A 23536-nucleotide genomic window follows, 5' to 3' on the forward strand; every position below is an offset into this window, starting at 1 on the left:
AAATGATGACATAACCAAAGTAGATTCCCATTTTACTAGGAAAATAGCCAGGAATTCATAAGCACAACGTCCATTCCTTACAGTATCTTTTATAGAACAACCCAAGTTCCTAGTAATAAACACCAGAAGAGAAAACGATTTGGGGGATCTTGGGAGCCAAGGGCTTATTAAAAAATGGAATGGAAATTAATACTTAATTACATATAATATATGATAGAATATATTTTTCAAAATGCTTCTTACTACATATTCTTTTACTGGGAGGCTAGAGAAGAGAATTTATGACTGTTTAAAGCAATTGTTCCATTTGAAAACTTGTCAGAAAAGTAACCTTTGTTGTTTCTCCAAACATGTCCATAACACTACAAACATCAGAACTAATTAGGACTATATAGGCATGGCAGAAATGTTTGGTCATCATTTGAAGAAAAAGAAAAAAGAAAAAAAAAAGACTTTCCCTAGAAAACAGAGCTGCTAAATTACTAGTTTCACCCCAAACAAGGGCATGACACTAAATACATTTAAACATTGAAAGAATCAGATCTGATGCATCACCCCTGTATAGTAATGTATAAAACTAGATAGATAACAGGCTGCCTCTGTCAACACATACAGAGGCAAACTTTTATATATATATATAACCGATGCCCAGCAACACTTTATTTTACATTCTATCTGTTCGTACTGGTTCTTGATTATTAGTCCTATGGCAATACAAAGCATGTAAACAAGTAACAAGCTACATATGGCAAACAGAAGCGTGCTATTCCTGGGAATCAATAACTCACCCATGACGTGCATCCCTCTGCCAGGGACAGCAGGAGGTTTCGTTTCAAACCCCAGTCCACGGAAGAGATGAGGTAGCACAGTCCTCGTGTCCACTGGGCTCTGAAGAGGGAATGAGGGAAATTGATGTTACCATGTAGGCTTCAAGAAGCGTTACGAAAGATACGTAGGGTTGGTGATCTCACTCAATACCTTTTGAGAGGAGTCAGAAGATGGTGGAGAAGCTGTTCCAATTGCGCGGCCTCTTGTTAGAGGGACATGTCTTTCATGGGACCCCTCTTCTTTAGAGTCAAGGCCAAAAGGGAGGCGTAAGGGAGAGCCCCTGAACGGGTGCCTGGGGGGATCCATTCTATGAAACAAAAACAGATGCAATAACCTGAACTTACTTTCAATACACCTCTGCCTTAAATCATCTGGGCAAGGTTTAATTTAATTGGTCAATCCAAGATTAAAATTGGTATAATTACCAAATGCTGATGCTTCTCCGCTGCTTCTCTGTCCAGCTCTCATTCTTCAGTACATTTTACACATTACATTTTTCTTGGTTTGAGAGCCTCAAATAAACTGCAGCAAGTCCCATTATACAATAAAATAGTTTTAACTAAAAATTAAGATGGTAGCGACATCACTTCCTCATAAATCTGGGCTTTAACCCTTTTAATGCTGGGACACATTTTTTTTGCCAAGGGAGGCCAGGACACTTGCCATAGTTTGGCTATAATTCTATTAAGGCGGCAATCTTATAAATATCTCAGAATTTACCTTTTCATCAGACGATATAATGGAAATGCAAAGAAACCTAGCATTCTCCCATTATTTCCCTATATAAGCCAACAAATAAAATGTATACCCAATTATATTTATTAAAAAAAACATCTAACACACGCCGCTGCAGGTACAGACAGAATACACACACAGCCCGTATGCCAGTATCCAATATATCTCTGCTTAAAGACAGGAGTCAAATCTCTAATTATGGAATTTGAGTTCACAAAAGCTCAATAGCTCATTTATTTTATAGTTGAAACAAGTATATTAATATAACCTTATGACTATTCGTTTTGCTTTTTTTCCCCTTTACAGTGGTGGGGCACCTATGACATCATTTTGCGCAGCACGCACTTTGTGCACTTTTTAAAGTCCTCAAAAAAGCATTACTGCTACTAGCGTTTTGGAATAGATACAAAGCACCTAAATGCGAAGAAATTGACTTTCTGGAAAATAAACAGCGCGTACTACCAACAAAACCTTCTTACACAACAACACAGCAAAGCCGGGCACCCACTACTTCCTGCACGGCTTGCAGCTAAAACGGCACTTTTTGTCACAGGATATAAATGGATGGAGAGAACCAGGGATGAGTGGAAAATTGGGAGACCGAGAGAGTAGTTAGTGTGCAGAATTTAGGAATGGAAATCAGGTGCAGACCGGCCATCCGGCACAGCGACCTGCTAGCCGCCAGCGCCACACACTTACCCAATCCACGACTCCAGCAGCGGATCAGGTGCTGCAGCCTGTGGCCGGATATGCCAGGTAAGTACAAGACGGTAGTGTGCAGCCGCGCATGTACACACGCTGGCCGCACTTATGCCACCAGGCAGCCGCTGGCCTTAAAAGTGCCAGGACCCTCTTCTTATCACCAGTCCATGATGGAAATATATTAAATTAGTGAATCTCCAGTCGTGGGATGTACTTAAGTATGCATTTTTCTTCGGCGTGATTGTCCCTTTAAGAAGCTCTCCCCTCTATTAACACATTCAGGTTTATTGCTACGGCACTTGTGCTTAGCGTTACAAATTAAGAAGAGAAGACCTGAATTACTTCGTGTTGCATTCAAAATCTTACATACAAGTGCATGGTATTTTCCCAAAATATATTTCTCATTCATATGAGATATTTCATTTTTAGATAGTAACAAAAGGCCAGACTTAGAAGTTCCCTCAAACCCTTAACCCAACATTAACGTCGCTGGGTGTCTGGAACAGGACAATGCAAAACGTGCATATTCTGTCCAGGGCAAAAATGGCACATATTCAATATCACACGGCAGGCAAATCAGAGAGGCCGGGGTTGTAGCATTTTAAATTGCCCTTTAGAGACACATCCCTTCATGGATCCTAAGATATCCTATTTTATATTTCACAAATATATATATATATATATATATGTCACACAATACATATATATATATACACGCATGCTTCATTCATCCTTTAGGTGGTCAATATTTTAGTCAAAGCTCTCTGCTATCCCTCCTCGCTGGATACAAACTCCTATCATCCTCAGCTAAGCAGAGGGTGGCATCACTTTTTTATCACTCTTGCGTGTCAGGAGAAGGAAATAGACCTACAGCATATCATAATCCTGGAAATACTATTCCATTCAGCAGTGGATAAGGCCACCCTTTCCACAGAATTATACCAAATAGTTCCACACAACGTGCTTAGCAACCAGCCTTCTATGGACACGTTTTATATACATATATAAATGTGTCATATTTACATTATATAAAACATTATTAAAATAAACATATTTATTAGCGTATTATATGGTGTACGTGACTAAAATCCTACAATGTTTAATCGCACACTGTATCCACACTCATTACCTTCCACACAGCAACTTCCGTCTACTTCCTCAAAAGTCTGCGCTCTCAATCACGCGACGCTTGTGCAAACCCCGCCCACGCGCGGTTACTATTGGCCGCCTCTCGTGTCAGTCAAGTCCGGCGCCTCTGTCCATTGGTCCGCGGGGGCGTATGCGTAAGCTCTACAACTGACAGGGCTTCCAGGGGACGAACGAGAGCCTAGAGAATTGGCTCGAGCGGTACTGTCACGTCGCGTGATGGGTTGCGCAGCAAACCCTCATCAGCGGCCAGCGTGTACAGTACGGAAGGGGATTCTTAGGCTCGCGCGCGATACATACACATAAGAGCAAGGGAAGAGCGACCGTTAAGATTTAAAAAAAAAAAACCAATAATATATTTGGGGAAAATGGCACCCTTCCTGCAGCCTCCTCTGCTGAGTTGGTTATATGAAGAAAGAAATACCTTGTCAGGAAGGAATGCCGTTTCAGTAAAAATTTTAATTAATATATATTAATAGGAAATAAATTGCATAATTTTCCTGGAATGGCTTCTGAAGTGAGGAAATTATTTTCGGTTTTAAAACTTTTTTTTATCCCATTAGTCACCCTTATGGTTCCTTGTTCCCTAAAATCATGTAATAGGTAGCCTCATGCTCTGCCCTGCACAGGGGAGCCTAGTGATGGCCTCCCCTTTAAAACCTACCTTTTAATTAGACCATAATTAAAATTAACTACAACGTGTGATGTGCAACACAATTATTAGGCATTATCTATAATGGTCTTGTTTAAGCTCTACCTATAGGTGGCTTAAGGAAGACCTCGTAAAAGGTACTGCTCCACCTAGACGCTTTTCCCCACTTTTCCAAAATACTGTAATTTTTATGTACTGCTTTGGGATACATTTTAAATAAACTTGTTCCTGTCTTAAAATAATGTACCGTTTTTTTGTAGTTTCTTGTTCAAAACCTTTCAACCGAGCCTTTTAATTTGTCCCCTCTGCTCTTGCTGCCACAGAAGGGGCGTTTGCTTGAGGGTCTACTAGTTTAAAGAAGACTGGGAGTGGCTGCATGAGGTCAGACTGCTTTTATGTAATACAAGGAGGCGGGCTTTGGAAGAGTGACAGCACTCTGCTGCTAAGCAGCTCCAGTATCTCAATAACTCTTTGGATGTTGTTTTTAAGTGAATAATTAAAAGTCATGCTATATGAGGGTTAGATTCAAGTTTTTCCTGGTGGATACTATTTCTTGGCTATATTGCATTCTATGAGATAATTTTTTTTTTTTGCACCAGTCCTGGAGGCACTACAATACCAGGTCAATGCACGAGGTGAACAGATCAAGCTCTTCTTCCAGCTCCCTGTTCTAAAACTCCATATAACGAATGTTCCTCATATAAAGGAACGTATCAGATATTAAACTTATAAGAACAGATACTATACTTGATCTTAGCCGAATGGCAGAGAAGCGATGAGAATTGCTATTCTTTTGCCAGGAGTACATTTTTTCATGACTATAGAATCCAGAACCTCTTGGGTTTGCATAGCCGTGCTGGTGGCTTCTGGGTTATGATATGGGTTCTCAGGCTTGTAGACTTGTTTGATGCCTCTGAGGCATTTATTGAAATGTCTTCTATAAACTTTATATAGAACATGAAAGGACCTCCCATGCTCTCTGTACTATGTCCCTCTCTAATGTTCTTCTCATATAAGACCCTGACATCTTTTACTTTAAAATCCAGAGTTTTTCCAACACTGTTACATTTTAAGAGTTTTCACATTAACTGTACTTTGTTTCAATGAGTTAAAAAAAAAAAACAAACAATACAGAGCCCCTGATTTGTCTTTATGGTAAGCAATGCAGCCATGTAAGCATCAGGTAGGACTCACAAAGATACTTTGACAGAGGTGGGCTAAGCATTATATAGCCATATAGTATGTTTCAGATAGGGGCTTGCCGGGTGACAGAAGTACTGACAAATGATTGAGGCAAGTGCAAGCAGTGAGCCGCGCATAAACCTGTGCTAGAACACAACCCCAATTTGAGGAACTCTAGTCTAGCTCACCTCTGTGATAGGACTGGCCCAGTTAAAAATTCCTGTCAGCAACCAATCTTGTATTTGGTCTTCATCCTGGCCATTTAATGTTAGGATGTGTCCATTCAAAGCGTTTCTTGGTCGCTCTATTGTCAGTACCCATTTCAGGTGGTTAGTTTATTGAAAGATCTATTATGATATCATGAAATATAATCTAGACATACAATGTATTTTACCCGTATCATGACGCCCCCTGGTTTTTTGCACCGTTTGGGCAGAAGCTTCTGTGGGTTACAGCTCAGATGACCTTTACCTTCTTTTTGCCCGGTAGCTTTAATGGACAAGATTAAAATATAAACTGATAGAAATATAGTTCTATTTTTATTCATCAGTCGTTGACTTTTGTGAGGGGGATCTTTAATATCGGATTCTGATATGAAAGCAGAATCAGACTGTTTGTACAAATTGGTACATTGATCTAGCAAATCAACTGTTATTTCTTTTTGTTACCATGGTAACCAGCAGCTTAATGGAGAATGTAGAATACATCAACCCCTGCTTACAGGAAGGGATCATAATGTTTTACGTCACACATTATAAAAGGTAATGGATGTTTCGGAGCTGTGTTAGTTAATTTGGATATAGACAAAATTCATAACTTTCAAAAAAAAAACAAAAACTCGCTCAGAGAAAGTTCTTAATATGAAGTCAAGAATCCTCGGGATATAGTATAAAACATAACTTTTAATGCATTCTGATTGCCGAAATATTACATGACCCTGCAATCACCTAACACGCTTCATTCATCAGCATGGACTTACTTTTTAGCTATCCTGCTACCCATGGATTTTTAATTTTGGATTAAAAGTTACATATTATACAATACCCCATGGATTCTTGATTTCATATTAAGAACTTTACCGTTTAGCGGGTGGTTGGGGGCGATTTCAGAGTGTAGCAAGGCCGATGAATTGGGTACATTCCCCGTTTAAGTATTGGATTATAGACATAAAGAGCATACCGACATACATACATACAGCACATGGACGGGTTTGCCGTGAGAGCCTAAGCGGATAAAGCACATGGTGCGGTCCAGGTCTACAATCCATCACCGCATCGATCTCTGCAGCGTCAGCCTTACAGACATGGAGGGCAACGCTTTAATTTTCTTGTGTGTTTCGGGCAAGTTTAGCTATTCAAAGATTCCTTGGTTAAGGCAAACCGCGCAACAGATCACATGATACAAAAAAAAAAAAAAAAAATGTAAATTCACCCCATTAATGCAACACAAAATAAGAAAAACTACATTTTCTTCAAACCTCCTATTAAATGTATACAGGGCTGTATGTACATGCAGATTTCACAGAAGTTAACATAAAACATCACATAGCTAGAAAACATGCCTACCACCACGCCGCAAACGTACTGCATTAACTGTTTTTGGTGGCTACTGCCATCACTTTCACAATTATGGCTGAGGGTAGTGGGAGTCACAATCCAAAAAGGCTAATCAGTCTTTCATATTTTTTTGTTTTTCAATGTATTTATGGAGGATTGGGGGTTTAGGTGAGGGGACACCTGTGATGCCACGATAAGAAATCCCTGCTTAGTGGCAAGCTTTGTTTGCCAGTAAACAGGGGTTAGATGTTCTTGTGTCCCTTTACTAGCGTCAGCTCCCAAGTCCGACATCATTAGGTCTCCAAAATGATTTCTTACCCAAACACGCTGTAAAGATGAAAGATATGGAACATCTTTCTACCTCCATTACTCAGTCACAGCACTCATAATCACCAACATTAAACCAAAACACAATGAGTGAAGCAGCTTGTTTAATAAATATTACACACACACACGTACTTCTGACAGAGCACCACATTGATAGGTACACAATAATTCCAGCCAAGTGTTTAAAGTTAATTTTTCACCTAGTTATAATTATATATATATATATATATATATATATATATATAAAAAAGACATACTGTGCTGAAACACAAATAAATGTTGTTGAGGGATCTAGAAATTAATTATTTTATTACTTCAAAGATGGAATTATAGCAAAGCACTTTGGAGTAAGAAGCTCATCTCAAGTCATGCCGACCATGTAAAAACTCTTACTGTATGCAAACTGCACCTGGCATGTCCGAAGCACCAAAATGCATTGCTCAGGTCCTACTGTACCCTCCATAACCCGTGGGCTATTCATGTCTCAAAGGTAAACTTCACGGGGAAGGCGATACAATTATTGTAATGGCTGGAAAACTGATCATACTGTATTGACGCAGGTATGTATCCTACAGAAGTGGTTTCAAACAGGTACAAGATGATCTGTGACACCTGGGGAAAGAAGTGTCTTCAGGTGTCCACGTTTGATGCTGCATGTCTCCTTCGAATGGCCACACGCTAAAGCAGTCCTACCAGTCTTTGCAGGTTAAGTCCCATAGCGGATGCGATTTTAAGAAGAAACATAGCCGATGTCTGCGGAGAGCAGGTGAGATGCCTCAACGGTGCCGGCCCTCCAGTAAAGATTCAAAGTCTGGGGAACACACGAGCTTGTGCTGGACATGACCCAGGACCATCATGTCGCCACTACGGGCTTCACCAACATTAACGGACACGAGCTCCTTCAAGACAAAATTAAGATGCAACATATATACAGTATTTAAACAAGACACCTCAAGATAAAGCTGCATAGGGCCTGATGGAGGTCGACAGCATGTCTTACGGGTTTTCTCAAACTCTCTACGATGTAGACGGACAGAACAGTTTATCTCCAGAAAGACACGCCATAATGTTATAATGTGGGGGGGGGGGGGAAATCCCCATAAAGGGCGTAATCATGGCTACCCTGGTCTATTCAAGACAAACAGCCTTTAAGACTCACCTGCAGAAATGTGCATGTTGTCCCCATTGTGACATCGAGGGTTACCTTGCCAAGTACCAGCTGCACTTTGCCAGACTTGCGCACGATTAGCTTCCCAATCTGGCCCTCTGACACATCCCGCAGGGAGCAGCTGTCATCTCCTGCTTGCACCTCCTGAAAACAACGAGAGAGAGGACATCAGGAGCCCCTTCCAACCATATTACATCCCAAAAGCAAGAAGAACAGACAGCCACCACAGTATCGATCACAACAAATCCTCTCGCTATATTAACACAAACTTACGAGCAACACACAAACTCAACAAAATAGCACGTTAGCGATACACGTCTTTCTGCACACGCGACGCGTAACACACTGCTAACCAATTCACTCAGATACTGAAAAGGCTCCGGGATGTGTGTTTGGCTTAGTACCCTGTAACATGCGGTGTTTCCCGTCAACATGATCCAAATGGAGGGAGGCGCATTGCTAGAAAAGGTGGTGGTTACGATAAAATGCTTCACAAGAGAGGTGTAAGAAGAACACACAAGTGCCATGTGGTTCTAACACAATATTAGGCAACGAGTTAACCATTTTATTTCTGTTCAGGACAGATCTGAGACACGCTTATTATTTTTGGTTCTCTTTAGCACTCCTTAAAAAGCAATGAAAACTAGTTGGATAAACGTCCCCACTATACAGAAGGCTTTCAGATAACCTGACCTGCTGTAAAGCAGGGTAATAATGGGACAATATTAGTAGTGGCACATGTAGGCAGCCCCCACTTACTTGGCCTTTGTCCTTCACCAGGAACGTTTGTCCATCCTCATTCTGCACTTCAGTCTTGATGGGCCGGGTGTCCTGCGTGGGTCGCTGACCTGGAAGGGTGTCAGGCAGTTGTAGGAAAAGGAGAGTCTCCTCTCCAGAAACCTTTAGTGATTCCAGTAACTCCGGGAGGGACACATCTTTCCTCTCAGGAGGCTTCCTTATTACAGGAGCTTTACAAGGAGGAAGTCCAGGTTTACATTCTTGATCTTCATCTTCCATTGGTTCTTCCTTCACTAGGAGGAAAACGCAAAGCCAATAGCACAAAACTAACAAAGCCCATGAATATGTTCATACCCTTCCATGATTTAATCAGCTTTCACCAACCTTTAACTTGAGTAGAATCCACGTCCATCATTTCCTCCTTGGGGGCTCCTAATACAGGCTTTGTCTCCTCCTCGTCGTCGTCGTCGTCGTCTTCTTCTTCTCTGAAAAGCCACCCAGAATGTACAAGCGGCAGCTGCACAGGGTGATTCCGTGAATCATTTCTGAGCCCAGGGTCATCGAGGAACTGGAATAAGAAAAACAAAAGGGACAACATTAAGGGGTGTGAGGACAGCTGGATTTGGTAAGGGAGGAAAGCAAACAAAGACCAATTTTGATTAAAACATCAATGTACGAAAGGACATCATTTACCTTGTCATTCTCCAACCTGCGCAGGATCTCCTTTGTTTCCTCCTCAGTCTCCCTTTTTTCTTTTTTAATATTTATAATGTGCGATGGGCCAAGGTCTGCCGATTGTGAAGGCGCGTCCCATCCACCTAATTAAAGGTAAAAAAAAAAAGCTCACAAACAGGATTCATCACTAAATGTATTTACTTTTTCAATCCAAATGATTCAATCCACACACTTCCACGCCCAACAACGATCGATTACTTTTCTTCTTGAGCTGCTCTGCTGGTCCTTGCTCGAAAATGGAGTGACTTTGAATAACTTGCGGCCTTCCACGCCCTCTGCCCGGTCCATCTCCTCGGCGGTCCCTTCCACGGTCCGGCCGTTCCACCTTCACCGACACCTCCTCCTTTGGTCTGTTAACAGATACATTAGCGGTGAGAGAGAGGAGGACACAGTCCCAGGTATTCCACCAGAAACAAGAGGGGGAGATGGAAGATGTACAAGCTCACTAGAAGAATACAACGCAAAATGCTACACTGAGAGAGACACAAAGCAAAGAACTGAAGAAGGGGATAACACAAAAGAGATAAAAAGGATACTACCGAGGGGAAAAGCTAATGGCCGCAGAAGAGCCAAACGGAAGCTAGTGAGCGGAGATGCATCAAGCAAGGAAAGAGAAATGGAGTTGTTAAGAAGATAGGAGACGCTGACAGCAAAATCCAGATGATGCCAGGCAAAGGGAGGAAGATGGAATTCTAAATATATAGATCAGACTGGAAGGTGGATACAGAGGTAAAGACATAGTAGAAATATTCTCACTCTTCTTTTATCTTCCTGCTGATTATATTTGGAGCAAAGGTTTTCTGGAAAATAAAACAGACATTAAAGGTTAGTGTGCAATATCCAGCAAGTTTATAACAGCATCAACCTACAGCTTAACAACCGGGGGAAATAATATAATGGGGAGGGATATTTAGATCATGATAAAATAAAGGTGGCTTTGTTGTATGTTGCCTATCAATGTCATTATATGTTATATTTAGTGGACTGAAACATAGGATTTATGATGAGCAACAGATGCACTTTAAACTCACCTTCCGTACACCTCCAAGAGTGAGATCACGAGAGCGAATGGAGGGAAGGCGCCCCGGTGTTAGCGGAGCGGATGGCCTGCGGCCCACCAGTCCTCGCCCCCCACCAACCGGGGGGCAAGGGGCTCCTTGAGCAGAATTTGCATTTCCTTTAGACATCCTGCAGATAGAGACACATGTTAGCAACAACACAGACCCCAGGGGGGAGAACCAAACCCACTGGGCAGAAAAAGGATCCGAGTACTGAGAGTCAGACGTATATCGGGTACCAGAGTATCATCAGAGAAGACATTAAATCACTATGAACACAAGTGATTTAACTATTGTGTAATGTGTTTCTCTCTCTCTCTCTATATATATATATATGTGTATTTGTATTTATCGCTCTCTATATTTACACACACACTTACTTTACATTAGGCAGAGGCGGTGTGCTTATGTTTACCTCTTGAAATAACCCGTATATCCGTGCCAGACACGAAGTTTATTGATATGCATATAGTACAACGGCACAATTATATATGTATACACAGATACCCCTCTATACCGACTCACCTAACGCTTATTACAGCCGCATGTCACTTCCAGCGAATACACGCCGGTCACCACTCATATGACAACACTTCCGGATGCGAACAGAGCATGCCGGGAGCTGTAGTTCAGTGTATGTGGCCAGAAGCAAGAAGGGGCGGGGCAGTTTCGTGAAGTGCGTGGTTACCGCGGTGGGGTTTATCAGATAGTGATGAACTCGGCGCATTTATTGACAGTGCATTTCCCCTCAGTCTGTATCGCAATATTGATGTCATTGTTGATAAATAGCAACATAATGTGCACACAGAAGGGGGGCACGTTTACTTCATTTTCATTCATTTTTTTTTGCCTAATTCCTTTTTATTGGTTTGTGTGATTTCCATTTACATTAGTCATTTGGTGTTACGCTGTTAACAACGTATGGAATAAATATTAAAATGAACCTGTGTCTCCTGTCTACGCTTTCGGGAGATTATATATCTAGGGAGGAAATAATACTACGTTGTCACAATCTTTTGTACAGCGCTACAGAATATGATGGCGCTATATAAACAATAATCTTTTGTGTTCAGCGTTGTGCGTGATATAAAGAAAAAAATGGAAAATATCGGCGTAGGCATCACCACAATGGCCCTCCCATTCGCACCCTGGCGTGCTTCTGGCAAAACCCTCACCACAAAATCGCTGGGGGATTGTGCCCGCAGCCGGCCTTATGCCTTTGCCAGGTCCAACCACAAAGGCGGTGCCCGGTTCTGACCCGAGCTGAACGGTACAGGGTGTTATCCTGGCAGCATTGGAGGAAGACGGACCGCATTACTGCTTACTTGAAATAATCTCCCTAATCCCTTGTGCCCCTACTTTTCCCACAGTTGAAGCTGACCCATTCTGTATAGAGAATTGTATGCTGAGCCATCTTGGACACCAGGTGTCTTAAAGGTGCTCGCTCCCAGGCAGTCACTCTCTAGTTCCTGGCCACCATCTCCCTGCATCATGGACTGAAAATGATCAGAAGAAAGACAAAGCCCAAGGGACCCAACATAGCTCATGCTGACAGTAAACCCCCCCCTCCGCGGTATATAATAGGTCTTCCATGTTTAATACATTTTACTTACCCATTCGAACAATTTGGGAGGGTCAGATGAACTGGGATTATAGAATATGCAGCATTCAGGTAATGTATCGTTACAATCAGCATCTACCATAATGACTTGTTATATAATGGGGAACCATACATGGAAGTGATCCCCTGAAAAAAGGGGGATCCAGGATTATTCACAGACTTTGTAGAAGACATGCGGAACGAGACCCCCTTTTTCTAGCCTGTGGGACGAGTTAATGGGTTTAAAAAGGAGTAGACTTGGCTACTCAACTGGCAGACTTATGGTTATTGGACAGCCAGTGGAATTTAGCCAGATACTGATAGTTTTCTGGTTAATACATTATAGTCAGTTAAGGGGCCGGTATCGAGATGCTTTTCTGGATTATGTTTAAAATGTGACATCAATCACAACACTTGTGCAGTTTGTGGTATTAATGTCTATCGCGTGTCATAGTATTAAATAATCCACATCAAACTCTAACCTCTGGGTCTGTCTTTATTTTGCCGTCATGGTTCATGATTGGGCCGGTAAGGCGACGAGATGAATGTTCCTGGCGTTCAGGAGCGGTCCCTGCCCAGGTTAGGTAATATACAGGATTTACCCTTTTGCCCCAAAAGCAGGTTCAAAGGTCACTGAGCGGCAGGGTGACATTGAAGCGTTTAACTAATTACAAAGCAGACCCTATTGAGGAGCTTAATCTCTCGTTTACAAGCCAAGTCCAATGCTGGAAGGCACTTTTCATTCAATATGTGCGAAGACAGTCACTTTGGGAGCTCTGGTTCCATCGGAAGGCATGTTGGCTAGTGCACCCATAGCCAAACTCACTACATCAATGAGGGGTAGGGCCTCTGTTTAGTTGTAGTCCACCGTGGATAGTTGTCTCATTCATCGCGGTGCAGCTGGATAAAAACACATAGTCATCGGGACTGATAGGGAACATCAGCCTTTTCCCAGACCGCGCATACGTGCAGTATCTAGAATGTATAAACTCACAAGCGAATCAAATAGTTATACCTATTGCCAGGTAGCACTTCAGACGCGCTGGTCATGTGAAAGATGTATGTGCCCTGGAAATGACCAATGTCATCACTCTGGTCAGGACACAGGTTGCTCATTGCTAGGTGTAGGTGAAAGAATGTGGTCCATATGTTCAATACATTCCAAATGTTATCACCCATGACCCCGGCATTCTAATCACTTTGTATCTCCTGCTGGATTGCATCTGATTGACTCTGGTGCTCATCGGGATGGTCGGCAGGATGCTTCCATTCATCATTGAGTCCTACCCTCCAACCTATGTTTGGGAGCGATTATACCGGCCTCCGCATTAAACACTTCCGCACCGCCGGATGACATCACTGCTTCTACCCGCGCCCAGCGTGAAAAGTCTAAAATATAGAAATCCCACACAACGGAAAAGCTGGACGGAGCTAATGCATACGACGAGTCTGGCACATTTTATTCTTGGCAGGTGACAAGGAGCTAGCAGATAAATCTCATCATTCTTTTTGTTTTTTCGCCCCTCTATTAATGGGCTATGACCCCGTGGGCATTGAAAGCTAATGACGATGTGTGTCATTTATATTAACACTTTGACTGCCAGACCGCAAATAAGCTGTAATCAGATGATGCACATGTGACGTCATGTTGGCAGCAGAGTCCTTAACACTTTCACTGCCGGAATGTTGGGATCCGCCTTATAGCAAGTGTATGAATATATATATATTTTTTTTTAAATATTGGGGTGCTATTCGGTGACCTGGGATATTAGTCTTTAAAAATGCAGTCTCTTAAATGTGTTCCCTGTCTCATTCTGTCTCATGATCCTCATTTAAATTTTCCATGTCTAATTCTGTACTCTCACTTCTGCCTCCCCCATGCCACACACTCTCTCTCTTTCTAACAGCTTTGCTGTTTCCCTCCTACTCAATCTCCTTTTCCCTCTCTCTCACCCTCGCTCTCTCTTCTTTCCTTCCTTTCTTCCTTCCATCCCATCTTGTTCCTTCGCTCCCTCTTTGCTCTGTGAGGTACGCAACCTATCAGAAAAGGTATGTCTCACCTGAACCCCTTTTATATAGCACCACGTGGCTGTCTCTTTTCTCCTACGTCTTTGATCCTGTGGTTGTCTCTCTCCTTATAGTGTAAGCTCTCTCTGTGGACAGTGAAGGTCTAGTGTGGTACGCAGAGCGCGGATCTTTCTGTACAGTTGAATGTCCACTTGTTTGACGTTGTCTGCGGTATTTGATGCTCAGCAATGCATGTAATATTATGCAACATTTAGAATGTTTTTCATGCTTTCTTTTAAAACTTAAATATGGAATAATGCTCTGCCAATGACAGGGACATAAATTTGGGTTATATTATGTGTGTCTCTCTCTCTCTATATATACCGTATATATATTGTATAATTATAGAGATGTTGTCCTGAGGATCTCTGATATTATTATTATTGTCTGAGCAGTTCTGTACATGTTGAAACAGGCAGGGGATGTGGAGAACCCTGGTCCTTAGAGCATAGATCTAAAGGGAACGTTGGAACAGATACACGAGGGACAAGTAAGACAGGTTGATGTTTGTGAAAGGAATGAGCCTTGGTAAAGCAGAGGGCACACGGGGCAGGAATTAGGCCAGCTGTGTGTATGGCACCAGTGTGGGTGGTGTGCAAGCAGAGATAGAGAGGGATTAATGCGAGACATCCATTACGGTACACGGGGAGAGAGGAATCCGAAGGCACAGAAGCAGGTTGGAAGGGGCTGTGGAACCTAAAGAAAGGTGTAGAGAGAGAAAAAGGCTGGTCCCAGGGAGAGCATCAGGGGCACAACTCAGATCCAGGTAATTGGTTTTCTAATTTTACTCAGACCGCAAATGATGTCATCTGTGGTGCCCCCGTCTACATATTCCCATTGATCAAATCAATGTTACCTCCCATGTGACGCAACGCAGCATTGGTGAGCGCGCCCACCCAACACAGCCATTTGGAGGTACAATACTACAATACATAAGACAACAACAGACTTCCTTGCACGGGATGGGCAGCAGTCATGTTCTGAACAGAAGACGAGTAGCAGTGATATTAATTAGGTTATAGGGACCCTTAAAGTTAGTAGTTCCAGTCTTTTTTACATAGGATGGAGGTGGCCTTCTTTTCTCAATGCTTTTGATGTTAATAAGTATCTTTCCCTTACACGCAGCAGCCCCTCTACAGACCCTGAACACCATCCAAGAGGTCATGGAGCCCCCTCTTTCTGCTCCTCATGGGATCCAGATCAGTGATATTACCTGCGACTCGTTCCGTGTCTCGTGGGAGATGCCGCCTTATGACATCCAGAGAGTAACGCACTACTTCATAGACCTGAACAAGACAGGAGGACAGAAGGAGAATAAGTTCAAACACAGGGTGAGCCAGGAAATCCTGTACGATGATGAATGCATAGGACCTTTCTCCTCGCCATATTGCCCCGTAAATACACTCTGTGACATAGAGATAATTGGCTACATACATATTGCCTATTCAGGGCCAGATTTACATTACGTGCACATTTAGGCTCAATAATCACTGACTCCCTTGTGGTTTATTAAATAATGGAATAATAAATTAGTATACAGGAGCTGGGTCGATGGACATTCTTCCCAGGTATGGTCCCTGCCCAACCCCCATACCATAGAGAAGTCAGGAAAGGGTAGAGGCAGAGGAAGGAGGGTCTGGTACATCGAGGGGTGTATGGCTACCCCAAGAAGCTGTTACATGCCCCCCCCCCCCCTTCCAATACCAGAGATCAGAGACTGCTCCAGGTGGGATTACCCCCCTTTTATACCTGGAGCCTCAAGCGCAAAAGCAAACACTTCCCTGTTATGCTGATGGGGCAATCACTCAACCTCACCCTTTCACATGCCTTATGGCATATTAAGCATTTTCCTTATAGGAAATTCATTCCTGTTCATTCTGCTTAAATGTGAACCCCCAGTTGACATCACCTATACTTCCCACCTTATCTCCATTGCATTGGTATTTATTGGTATTGCCTTTAAGGCTTGTTGCCCCAAGGATCTCATAACATCCCATGGTCACCTCTTTTAGTGAGGTTGTAATTGAAGTGCAACCGGAGATTTGTCTTGATTCTGAAAATCCCCTTTTGCAAAGGACGTACCAACCAAGCTGGTTGCGAAGGCAGTGGCTCTCCCCATGACGGTTCGCGGTCACTGGTTCCTGAGTCCACGTACCAAGTACACACTGGCCGTGCAGACTGCGGTGAAACGCGCTGACGGGGAGTACAGCGTGTCCGGCTGGAGCGAAACAGTCAGTTTCTGCACAGGGGGTGAGAAATGCACGTGGACATCCAATATACAAAACAAAGTGCACATATATATTGTGCAGGTACACACATACAGACTCGTATACACACATACAGACACGTATACACACATACAGACACGTATACACACACATACAGACACATATACACACAGACACGTATACATGCATACAGACACGTATACACACACATACAGACACGTATACACACATACAGACACGTATACACACATACAGACACATATACACACACATACAGACACGTATACATACATACAGACACGTATACACACATACAGACACGTATACACACATACAGACACATATACACGCATACAGACACGTATACACACACATACACACACTTATACACACATACAGATACGTATACACACACATACAGACACATATACCAGGGGCGTGCTGGGCCGGGGGGCAGGGGGGCAATTGCCCCCCAGGCCGCCCTAAATCCGGGCCGGTGGGCCGGACGGACGACCGGCAGACAGGCATTCAATGCGGCTGCGGCCGCAAAGTTAAAAACTAAGCGGCCGCGAGCAGGATTGAATGCGGCCGTCATGCGTACCTGGCGGGGGAGGGAGGGAGGGGGGGGGGCGGTCCGCCCCGGCTGCCGCTCATCTGAGGGCTGCCACCATGCCGGCACGCCTCCAGAAACGGTGCGCGCGGCAACTGTGGCTGTGCGCCGGGACTTGATGTCGAATCCCGGCGCACAACACTGAAGCCACGCCCACCGTCTTCCGCGCTCAGTGCACAGGACAGGAAGAAGAAGAAGAAGTAGAAGAGGAAGAGGAAAAGTGAGAGTGAAAGAAGAAAAGGTAGGAGAGAGTGGATTAGTAAGTGTGTGAGAGTGATGGGTGTTATGCTGAATGTAAGTGTGTGAGAGTGATGGGTGTTATGCTAAATGTAAGTGTGTGAGAGTGATGGGTGTTATGCTGAATGTAAGTGTGTGAGAGTGATGGGTGTTATGCTAAATGTACGTGTGTGAGAGTGATGGGTGTTATGCTGAATGTAAGTGTGTGAGAGTGATGGGTGTTATGCTAAATGTAAGTGTGTGAGAGTGATGGGTGTTATGCTGAATGTAAGTGTGTGAGAGTGATGGGTGTTATGCTGAATGTAAGTGTGTGAGAGTGATGGGTGTTATGCTGAATGTAAGTGTGTGAGAGTGATGGGTGTTATGCTAAATGTAAGTGTGTTAGAGTGATGGGTGTTATGCTGAATGTAAGTGTGTGAGAGTGATGGGTGTTATGCTGAATGTAAGTGTGTGAGAGTGATGGGTGTTATGCTGAATGTAAGTGTGTGAGAGTGATGGGTGTTATGCTAAATGTAAGTGTGTTAGAGTGATGGGTGTTATGCTGAATGTAAGTGTGTGAGAGTGATGGGTGTTATGCTGAATGTAAGTGTGTGAGAGTGATGGGTGTTATGCTGAATGTAAGTGTGTGAGAGTGATGGGTGTTATGCTGAATGTAAGTGTGTGAGAGTGATGGGTGTTATGCTGAATGTTTGTGAATGAGGGTTTCAGATAGCATGGATGTGTAAGTGTTGGGGGATAGCGTGGCATAGGGAGTTTGTAATCACATTCCTTTCATGCCCAGATTCCAGCATGTTGTGGCTGCCTAGGCATGATAGGAGTGTGATTGCTGTTATAAATTATTTTTTGGTCCAACTTCGGTGTGTTAACACTTTTATTGGACAGAATAATTCAATGACAGTATTAATATATTTATATATATAATTGCAAACAGCAATCACACTCCTATCATGCTAAGTCAGCCAGCACATGCTAGAACCTGGGCATGATAGGATTGTGATTGTTGTTATATATATGTGTGTGTGTATATATATATATATATATATATGTGTTAATATTATTGTTGATTTTTTTGTCTAATTTTGGTGTTACTTTTAATAAAGTATTTTAAAGGTTTTTTTTGGTTTTTTTCCCCAGTTTTGGCCAAGTGAATGCTGAATTTTTAGTTTCAGTCCAGAATTTTCATTTCGGTGCATCCCTACTATATACTATGCCAGTCACTAAAGTGGTAAGCCTACACCACATCAATGTTTGGCTTAGTATATAGTGATAGGGGTTGTCAGTGTCTGGCTCAATGTATAGGCACACATTGACAGTGGTACCGCGTAATCCCTAAGTATATAATGATAACAAATATGCTGTACCCCTGTCAATGTTTGCCTAACCATAGAAACTATTCAGTTTTAAAGTGTGTGTGTGTGGGGGGGGGGTGCCACATACAGGGTCTGCCACAGGTGCCAAATACTCTAGGTACCCCCCTGCATCATGCGGCTGTCAGACCCAATGGCCATGCCTCAGCTCCTCTTCCCACGTCTTAAAAGGGGTGTGATGAAGAGCTGAGGCATGCGGTGCGTGCACGCCGGCCACTTTAATTTCATTAGGCGCTGGTGGAGTGACTGCCGCACGACGGCCGCTTTCAATGTCGCTCGCAGCCGCTTTGATGGTGCAATGGGCCAGTTGACTAGACTTGCCCCCCAGGCCTTAGGCTGCCAGCCCTCCCCTGACATATACACACATGCAGACACGTATACACACACATACAGACACGTATACACACATACAGACACGTATACACACACATACAGACACGTATACACACATACAGACACATATACACACACATACAGACGCGTATACACACATACAGACACGTATACACAGATACAGACACATATACACACACATACAGACACGTATACATACATACAGACACGTATACACACATACAGACACGTATACACACACATCCAGACACATATACACACATGCAGACACGTATACCCACATACAGACACGTATACACACACATACAGACACGTATACACACACATACAGACACGTATACACACACATACAGACACATATACACACATGCAGACACGTATACACACATACAGACACGTATACACACATACAGACACGTATACACACACATACACACACTTATACACACATACAGACACGTATACACACATACAGACACGTATACACACATGCAGACACGTATACACACATGCAGACACATATACACACATGCAGACACATATACACACATGCAGACACATACACACACATGCAGACACGTATACACGCATACAGACACGTATACACACACATACAGACACATATACACACATGCAGACACGTATACACACAAGATATAAACCTGAATATTACACACCTTTAAGCAATGGATACTGTATCATCAATGTATGTACTGGCTACGGGAAACAGTTTACAGAATAATTTATACAAACAGGCGGCCAAGGATGAAAGGTAAAATCAAACACATAGACTGTATATAATGTATAGGTTGCAGTTCTAGTGCAAAGTGGTAAGCAATCACCATAGCAACCAATGTAATGTTCTTCTTGATAGATCCACTCAGCACGTTTCCCCAGGACTGCTCTCCAACCCCTATAGTCTTTCCTTCTTCAAACACTCTTTAGGCAGTCTCGGTAAAATGACCAGGTCCTACGGACTGAAAATAATAATGGCCAAAATAAATGATTCTGACCCAGTCTACGTCTTTTAAAGACAAAGCTGCAGACTCGGAAGCAGCGGGGAGGCAGAATTCATCTGTCTGCTGCTTCATGGGTAAACGATTGATCAAATAAAGTAGTTTGAGTTTTGACCTTTATTATTTTCTTCATTCACCCTCATCCAATCCCCCACCTACTTAGTTTCACCCCTATCCCCGTACACACACACGCGCACACACACACGCCCCCACACACACGCATGTGCGCTCATACACACACACACCACCCACTCCCTGAATTTGGCAGTAATTCACATTTGGCTCGGAGAAGATTGCAGAATCTGTTTTCTTTGATGATAATAATTCAAGGACCCCTCGGGTATGACTCTCCGTGTAACTGTTTTCCTCCCATCTCAGGTTGAAATGACGTTTGAGCTACGAAGGGTATAGGATAGAAAGGCTATAGCGTATAGCTTAATCATATCTGTTAACAGAGACCATGACAGTGGATACAATTCCAATAGAAAAAGCAGTTGTCTTATCTCATCCGGTAGATGACAATATAGAATACTCAACAGGAATGATGAAAATATACAAAGCAGTTACTCAACAATAAATGGGTATAGGAACGATGTGATGCAGCCGATATGGCACACAACAAGGGTGACCTCTGAATCCTTTGCAGATTATGCCATGGAGCAGGTGAGGCAGCTGCAGGAGAAGGCAGAGGGGATCGCAGGACGCATGTTACCGTTTCAAGTCTTCTACAGGAACCAGACCGCAGAGTACTTCCAGCATGTCAGGTGCCTGAAAGCTCTTACCTAGGAAGTGGGTCTTGAACTTCTTGTCCCTGAGGGCCAGAAAGGCACTTGATACCACAAATCAGCTATGTATTCTGGCCTAGGCCAAATGGACCAAGAGCCGTGGGCCCGGGGGCCACATTACCAGAGCTCCCATGTGCATTGCAGTAGGCTGGTTATGGTGCTGCCTGATTTTCTGAGATGGATTCCAAGAGATGAAGTCAAATCTAAGTGCTCCATTTCAGAAGATCTGAGGAGGATCCGCTCACTCAAGTCAGGTCCTGGGGGAGGTAGAGCGGAGTTCTAGACCAAGTGCAGCGTTCCACGTAAATACATTAGTGCCAAGGACCGCATATCAGGGAGAAGTGGGGAGGATCCATGGAAGCCATGGATCACCCATCAGGGGACCCTCTATGCCATTTGCATTTGTCAAAATCAAAGAACAAACATCTAGAAATGACTTAAGTTGAATACAAAACCTTAAAGCTGTAGCCCTCACTTCCATGTGCTTGGTATATAATAAGAGAGAAAGGTATATAATAAGAGAGAAAGGTATATAATGAGAAAGGTTTTTTTCTGCCACTAGTGGTCTGCAGACCACAGTTTGAGAACCACTAACCTGGTGAATCTTAAGCATATTCTCTATCACAATAATAATAATAATAAAATAAAAAAACAATCTAACTTTTTTGAAACCTATTAATCATTTTGGTCATTTAATTGGATTAAATTATTCGATTGGTAAATAATTAATAAAGGTATTATGGCAAACATTACTTTTCAACATGGCAAAACCCAGAAACCGAGCAAAATACATAAGGGCGAATGAAGTTGGAAGATGGCTTGGGTTCCATTTCCCGTATAGGCTTTTCACTTTATTTTTCTTTACTGGTAAGTCTACATACAGCCATAGGTGAAATCTATAATATTATACAGCCATACCATTCTTCCCAGTATCTCAAGTTTTATAAATGTCATAATAGTAATTATTAATATTATTATACCCGTCTTCCACATGATAGATCCATCTTTGTCAGCTGGCCTATTGAGTAAGAACATTATTAGAGCATAGATGGCACTGGGGTAGTTATGGCGAACATACTTTCAATTTCTACCATCACAATACCTGCTGGTTTGCGGCACTGCGGTCACATTTTGATACCCGTCTTCTTGTGTTTGATCAGGGAGAAGTGGGGAGATGTGATGCTCCCGTCCCTTAAAGATCAGAGTGGAAGCCATGGATCACCCATCAGCGGGACCCTCCATGGCGTGTTTTTCAGCTGCAATACCGAGTTCAACACGGGTCTTCCTCCCAACGACTCGCCTTACGGCAGGTGGCGGGTGACCGTACCTGCAGGGCACCTCTTTAATGAGGGCACACACCTCTACTTCGCCGATTTCTATTGCATGTACAGCGCCTATCACTATGCCGTTCTGGTCCTGGCACCTCGAGGTTCTCAAGGAGATGTCTTCTGCAGCGCCCGTCTGCCTCTGCTGGACCCGCACAACAACCCTTTCCTGACTCGGGGGGAGCAGGGCAGATTCTGGCACGCGCAAGATCTGATTTTGGAGATGCTATACACGGAGCCTTTGCCCCTGGGTTTGGGGCAACTGGCAGAAATCAAAGGGCACCAACTGATGAGCCTCTCCACTGCTAATGCCAAGAAAGACCCCAGCTGCAAAGTGTGCAACATCATCGGGGGGCGTTAGGGATGTCAGAGGGTTTGCTGGAGGGTATAGTCGGGCAGCATATTCCAGACTCTGGATTCAGAGCACACACTCCAATCTAGTCATTTAAGGGCACTGACTTGCTTTGTTGTCATAGCTGCAGAAACATCTCTGTAAAGCTTTCTGTATTCTTATTATGTGTTTAAAGCCGCAGGGGAAAACAAGATGGATCTGTATTTTTGTTGTAGCTTAACATTTGCAGGAGAGTTGCAGTTTCAGCTCACATCACTGTGCATTATACGCTGAGCTTCTGCTGCTGGAAGAGCTTATAAGCCCTGTATCATGTATAGTTAAATCATGTATCGTTAAATGCGGTTGACCTTGCCGGGCGAGCTCAGTCCCTGTGGTGGCAAAGCTTATTTGGGCTTCAGCCTATCCTAAATCATAAAGAAGCTGGGTATCTGAAAGCACAAATGTCCTGCAAATTCCCTTTTTAGTGAATAAACCCTCACGTTGATATGGATTATGGGGACATGCGGTCACATGGTGGCTAAATTTACTCACATGTATTTCTATATGTATACAGTACAAATATCAGCAATCTTGGGACTGAGAAGTCCATATTGAGCTGCGAGTGCACTGTAGAGTAAAACGTCCACAAATATATTGATTTGGAGACAGTCTATGTAACTGGTGTATAGGCGAGTAGGTGGATGATGATAGGAAGCGGTAGAAGATCTCCCTCGTCTTCTACTAGAACACCAGGGATAGCTGACCCAGTTGCTCCCCATTCCCTCAATG

The 23536-nt window shown here is 43.2% G+C and overlaps 2 protein-coding genes and 1 non-coding gene across 3 annotated transcripts; 1 reads left to right on the forward strand and 2 right to left on the reverse strand.

The window, feature by feature from the left end:
• Positions 1–4648: 4648 nt before the first annotated feature.
• LOC149277584 (U2 spliceosomal RNA) lies at positions 4649–4840 on the reverse strand. The gene has a single exon (XR_016279053.1). It is a non-coding gene; the product is annotated as a U2 spliceosomal RNA (small nuclear RNA).
• A 3064-nt stretch (positions 4841–7904) lies between these two features.
• Positions 7905–10956, reverse strand: LOC149277585 (DNA-directed RNA polymerase III subunit RPC4-like). Its single transcript, XM_089502737.1, has 8 exons — positions 10801–10956; positions 10526–10569; positions 9968–10119; positions 9728–9852; positions 9419–9602; positions 9056–9327; positions 8288–8440; positions 7905–8027 (listed from the first exon to the last, which is right to left on the reverse strand). Exons 1-8 carry the CDS (start codon positions 10954–10956, stop codon positions 7905–7907), a joined length of 1209 nt encoding a protein of 402 aa, XP_089358863.1.
• A 4701-nt stretch (positions 10957–15657) lies between these two features.
• LOC149277586 (phytanoyl-CoA hydroxylase-interacting protein-like) lies at positions 15658–22777 on the forward strand. The gene is made up of 4 exons (XM_089502708.1): positions 15658–15825; positions 16570–16744; positions 20953–21070; positions 22252–22777. The coding sequence occupies exons 1-4, from the start codon at positions 15658–15660 to the stop codon at positions 22775–22777; spliced, it is 987 nt and encodes a 328-aa protein (XP_089358834.1).
• Positions 22778–23536: the final 759 nt, after the last annotated feature.

The sequence above is a fragment of the Sceloporus occidentalis genome, unplaced genomic scaffold, assembly GCF_023333645.1.
Source record: "Sceloporus occidentalis isolate IW3139 unplaced genomic scaffold, rSceOcc1.0.p SCAF_209, whole genome shotgun sequence".
NCBI classification, from domain to species: domain Eukaryota; kingdom Metazoa; phylum Chordata; class Lepidosauria; order Squamata; family Phrynosomatidae; genus Sceloporus; species Sceloporus occidentalis.

Excerpts from the sequence above, each read along its gene's own strand:
- LOC149277586 (XM_089502708.1), top strand. The coding sequence starts at position 15,658 with ATGGAGCCCCCTCTTTCTGCTCCTCATGGGATCCAGATCAGTGATATT. Across the intron at positions 16,745-20,952 it reads AGTCAGTTTCTGCACAGGGG|ATTATGCCATGGAGCAGGTG; the intron begins GTGAGAAATGCA and ends AATCCTTTGCAG. Across the intron at positions 21,071-22,251 it reads GAGTACTTCCAGCATGTCAG|GGAGAAGTGGGGAGATGTGA; the intron begins GTGCCTGAAAGC and ends GTGTTTGATCAG.
- LOC149277585 (XM_089502737.1), bottom strand. The coding sequence starts at position 10,956 with ATGTCTAAAGGAAATGCAAATTCTGCTCAAGGAGCCCCTTGCCCCCCG. Across the intron at positions 8,441-9,055 it reads TGGTGAAGGACAAAGGCCAA|GAGGTGCAAGCAGGAGATGA; the intron begins GTAAGTGGGGGC and ends CGTTGTTTTCAG. Across the intron at positions 8,028-8,287 it reads CAACATGCACATTTCTGCAG|GAGCTCGTGTCCGTTAATGT; the intron begins GTGAGTCTTAAA and ends TTTGTCTTGAAG.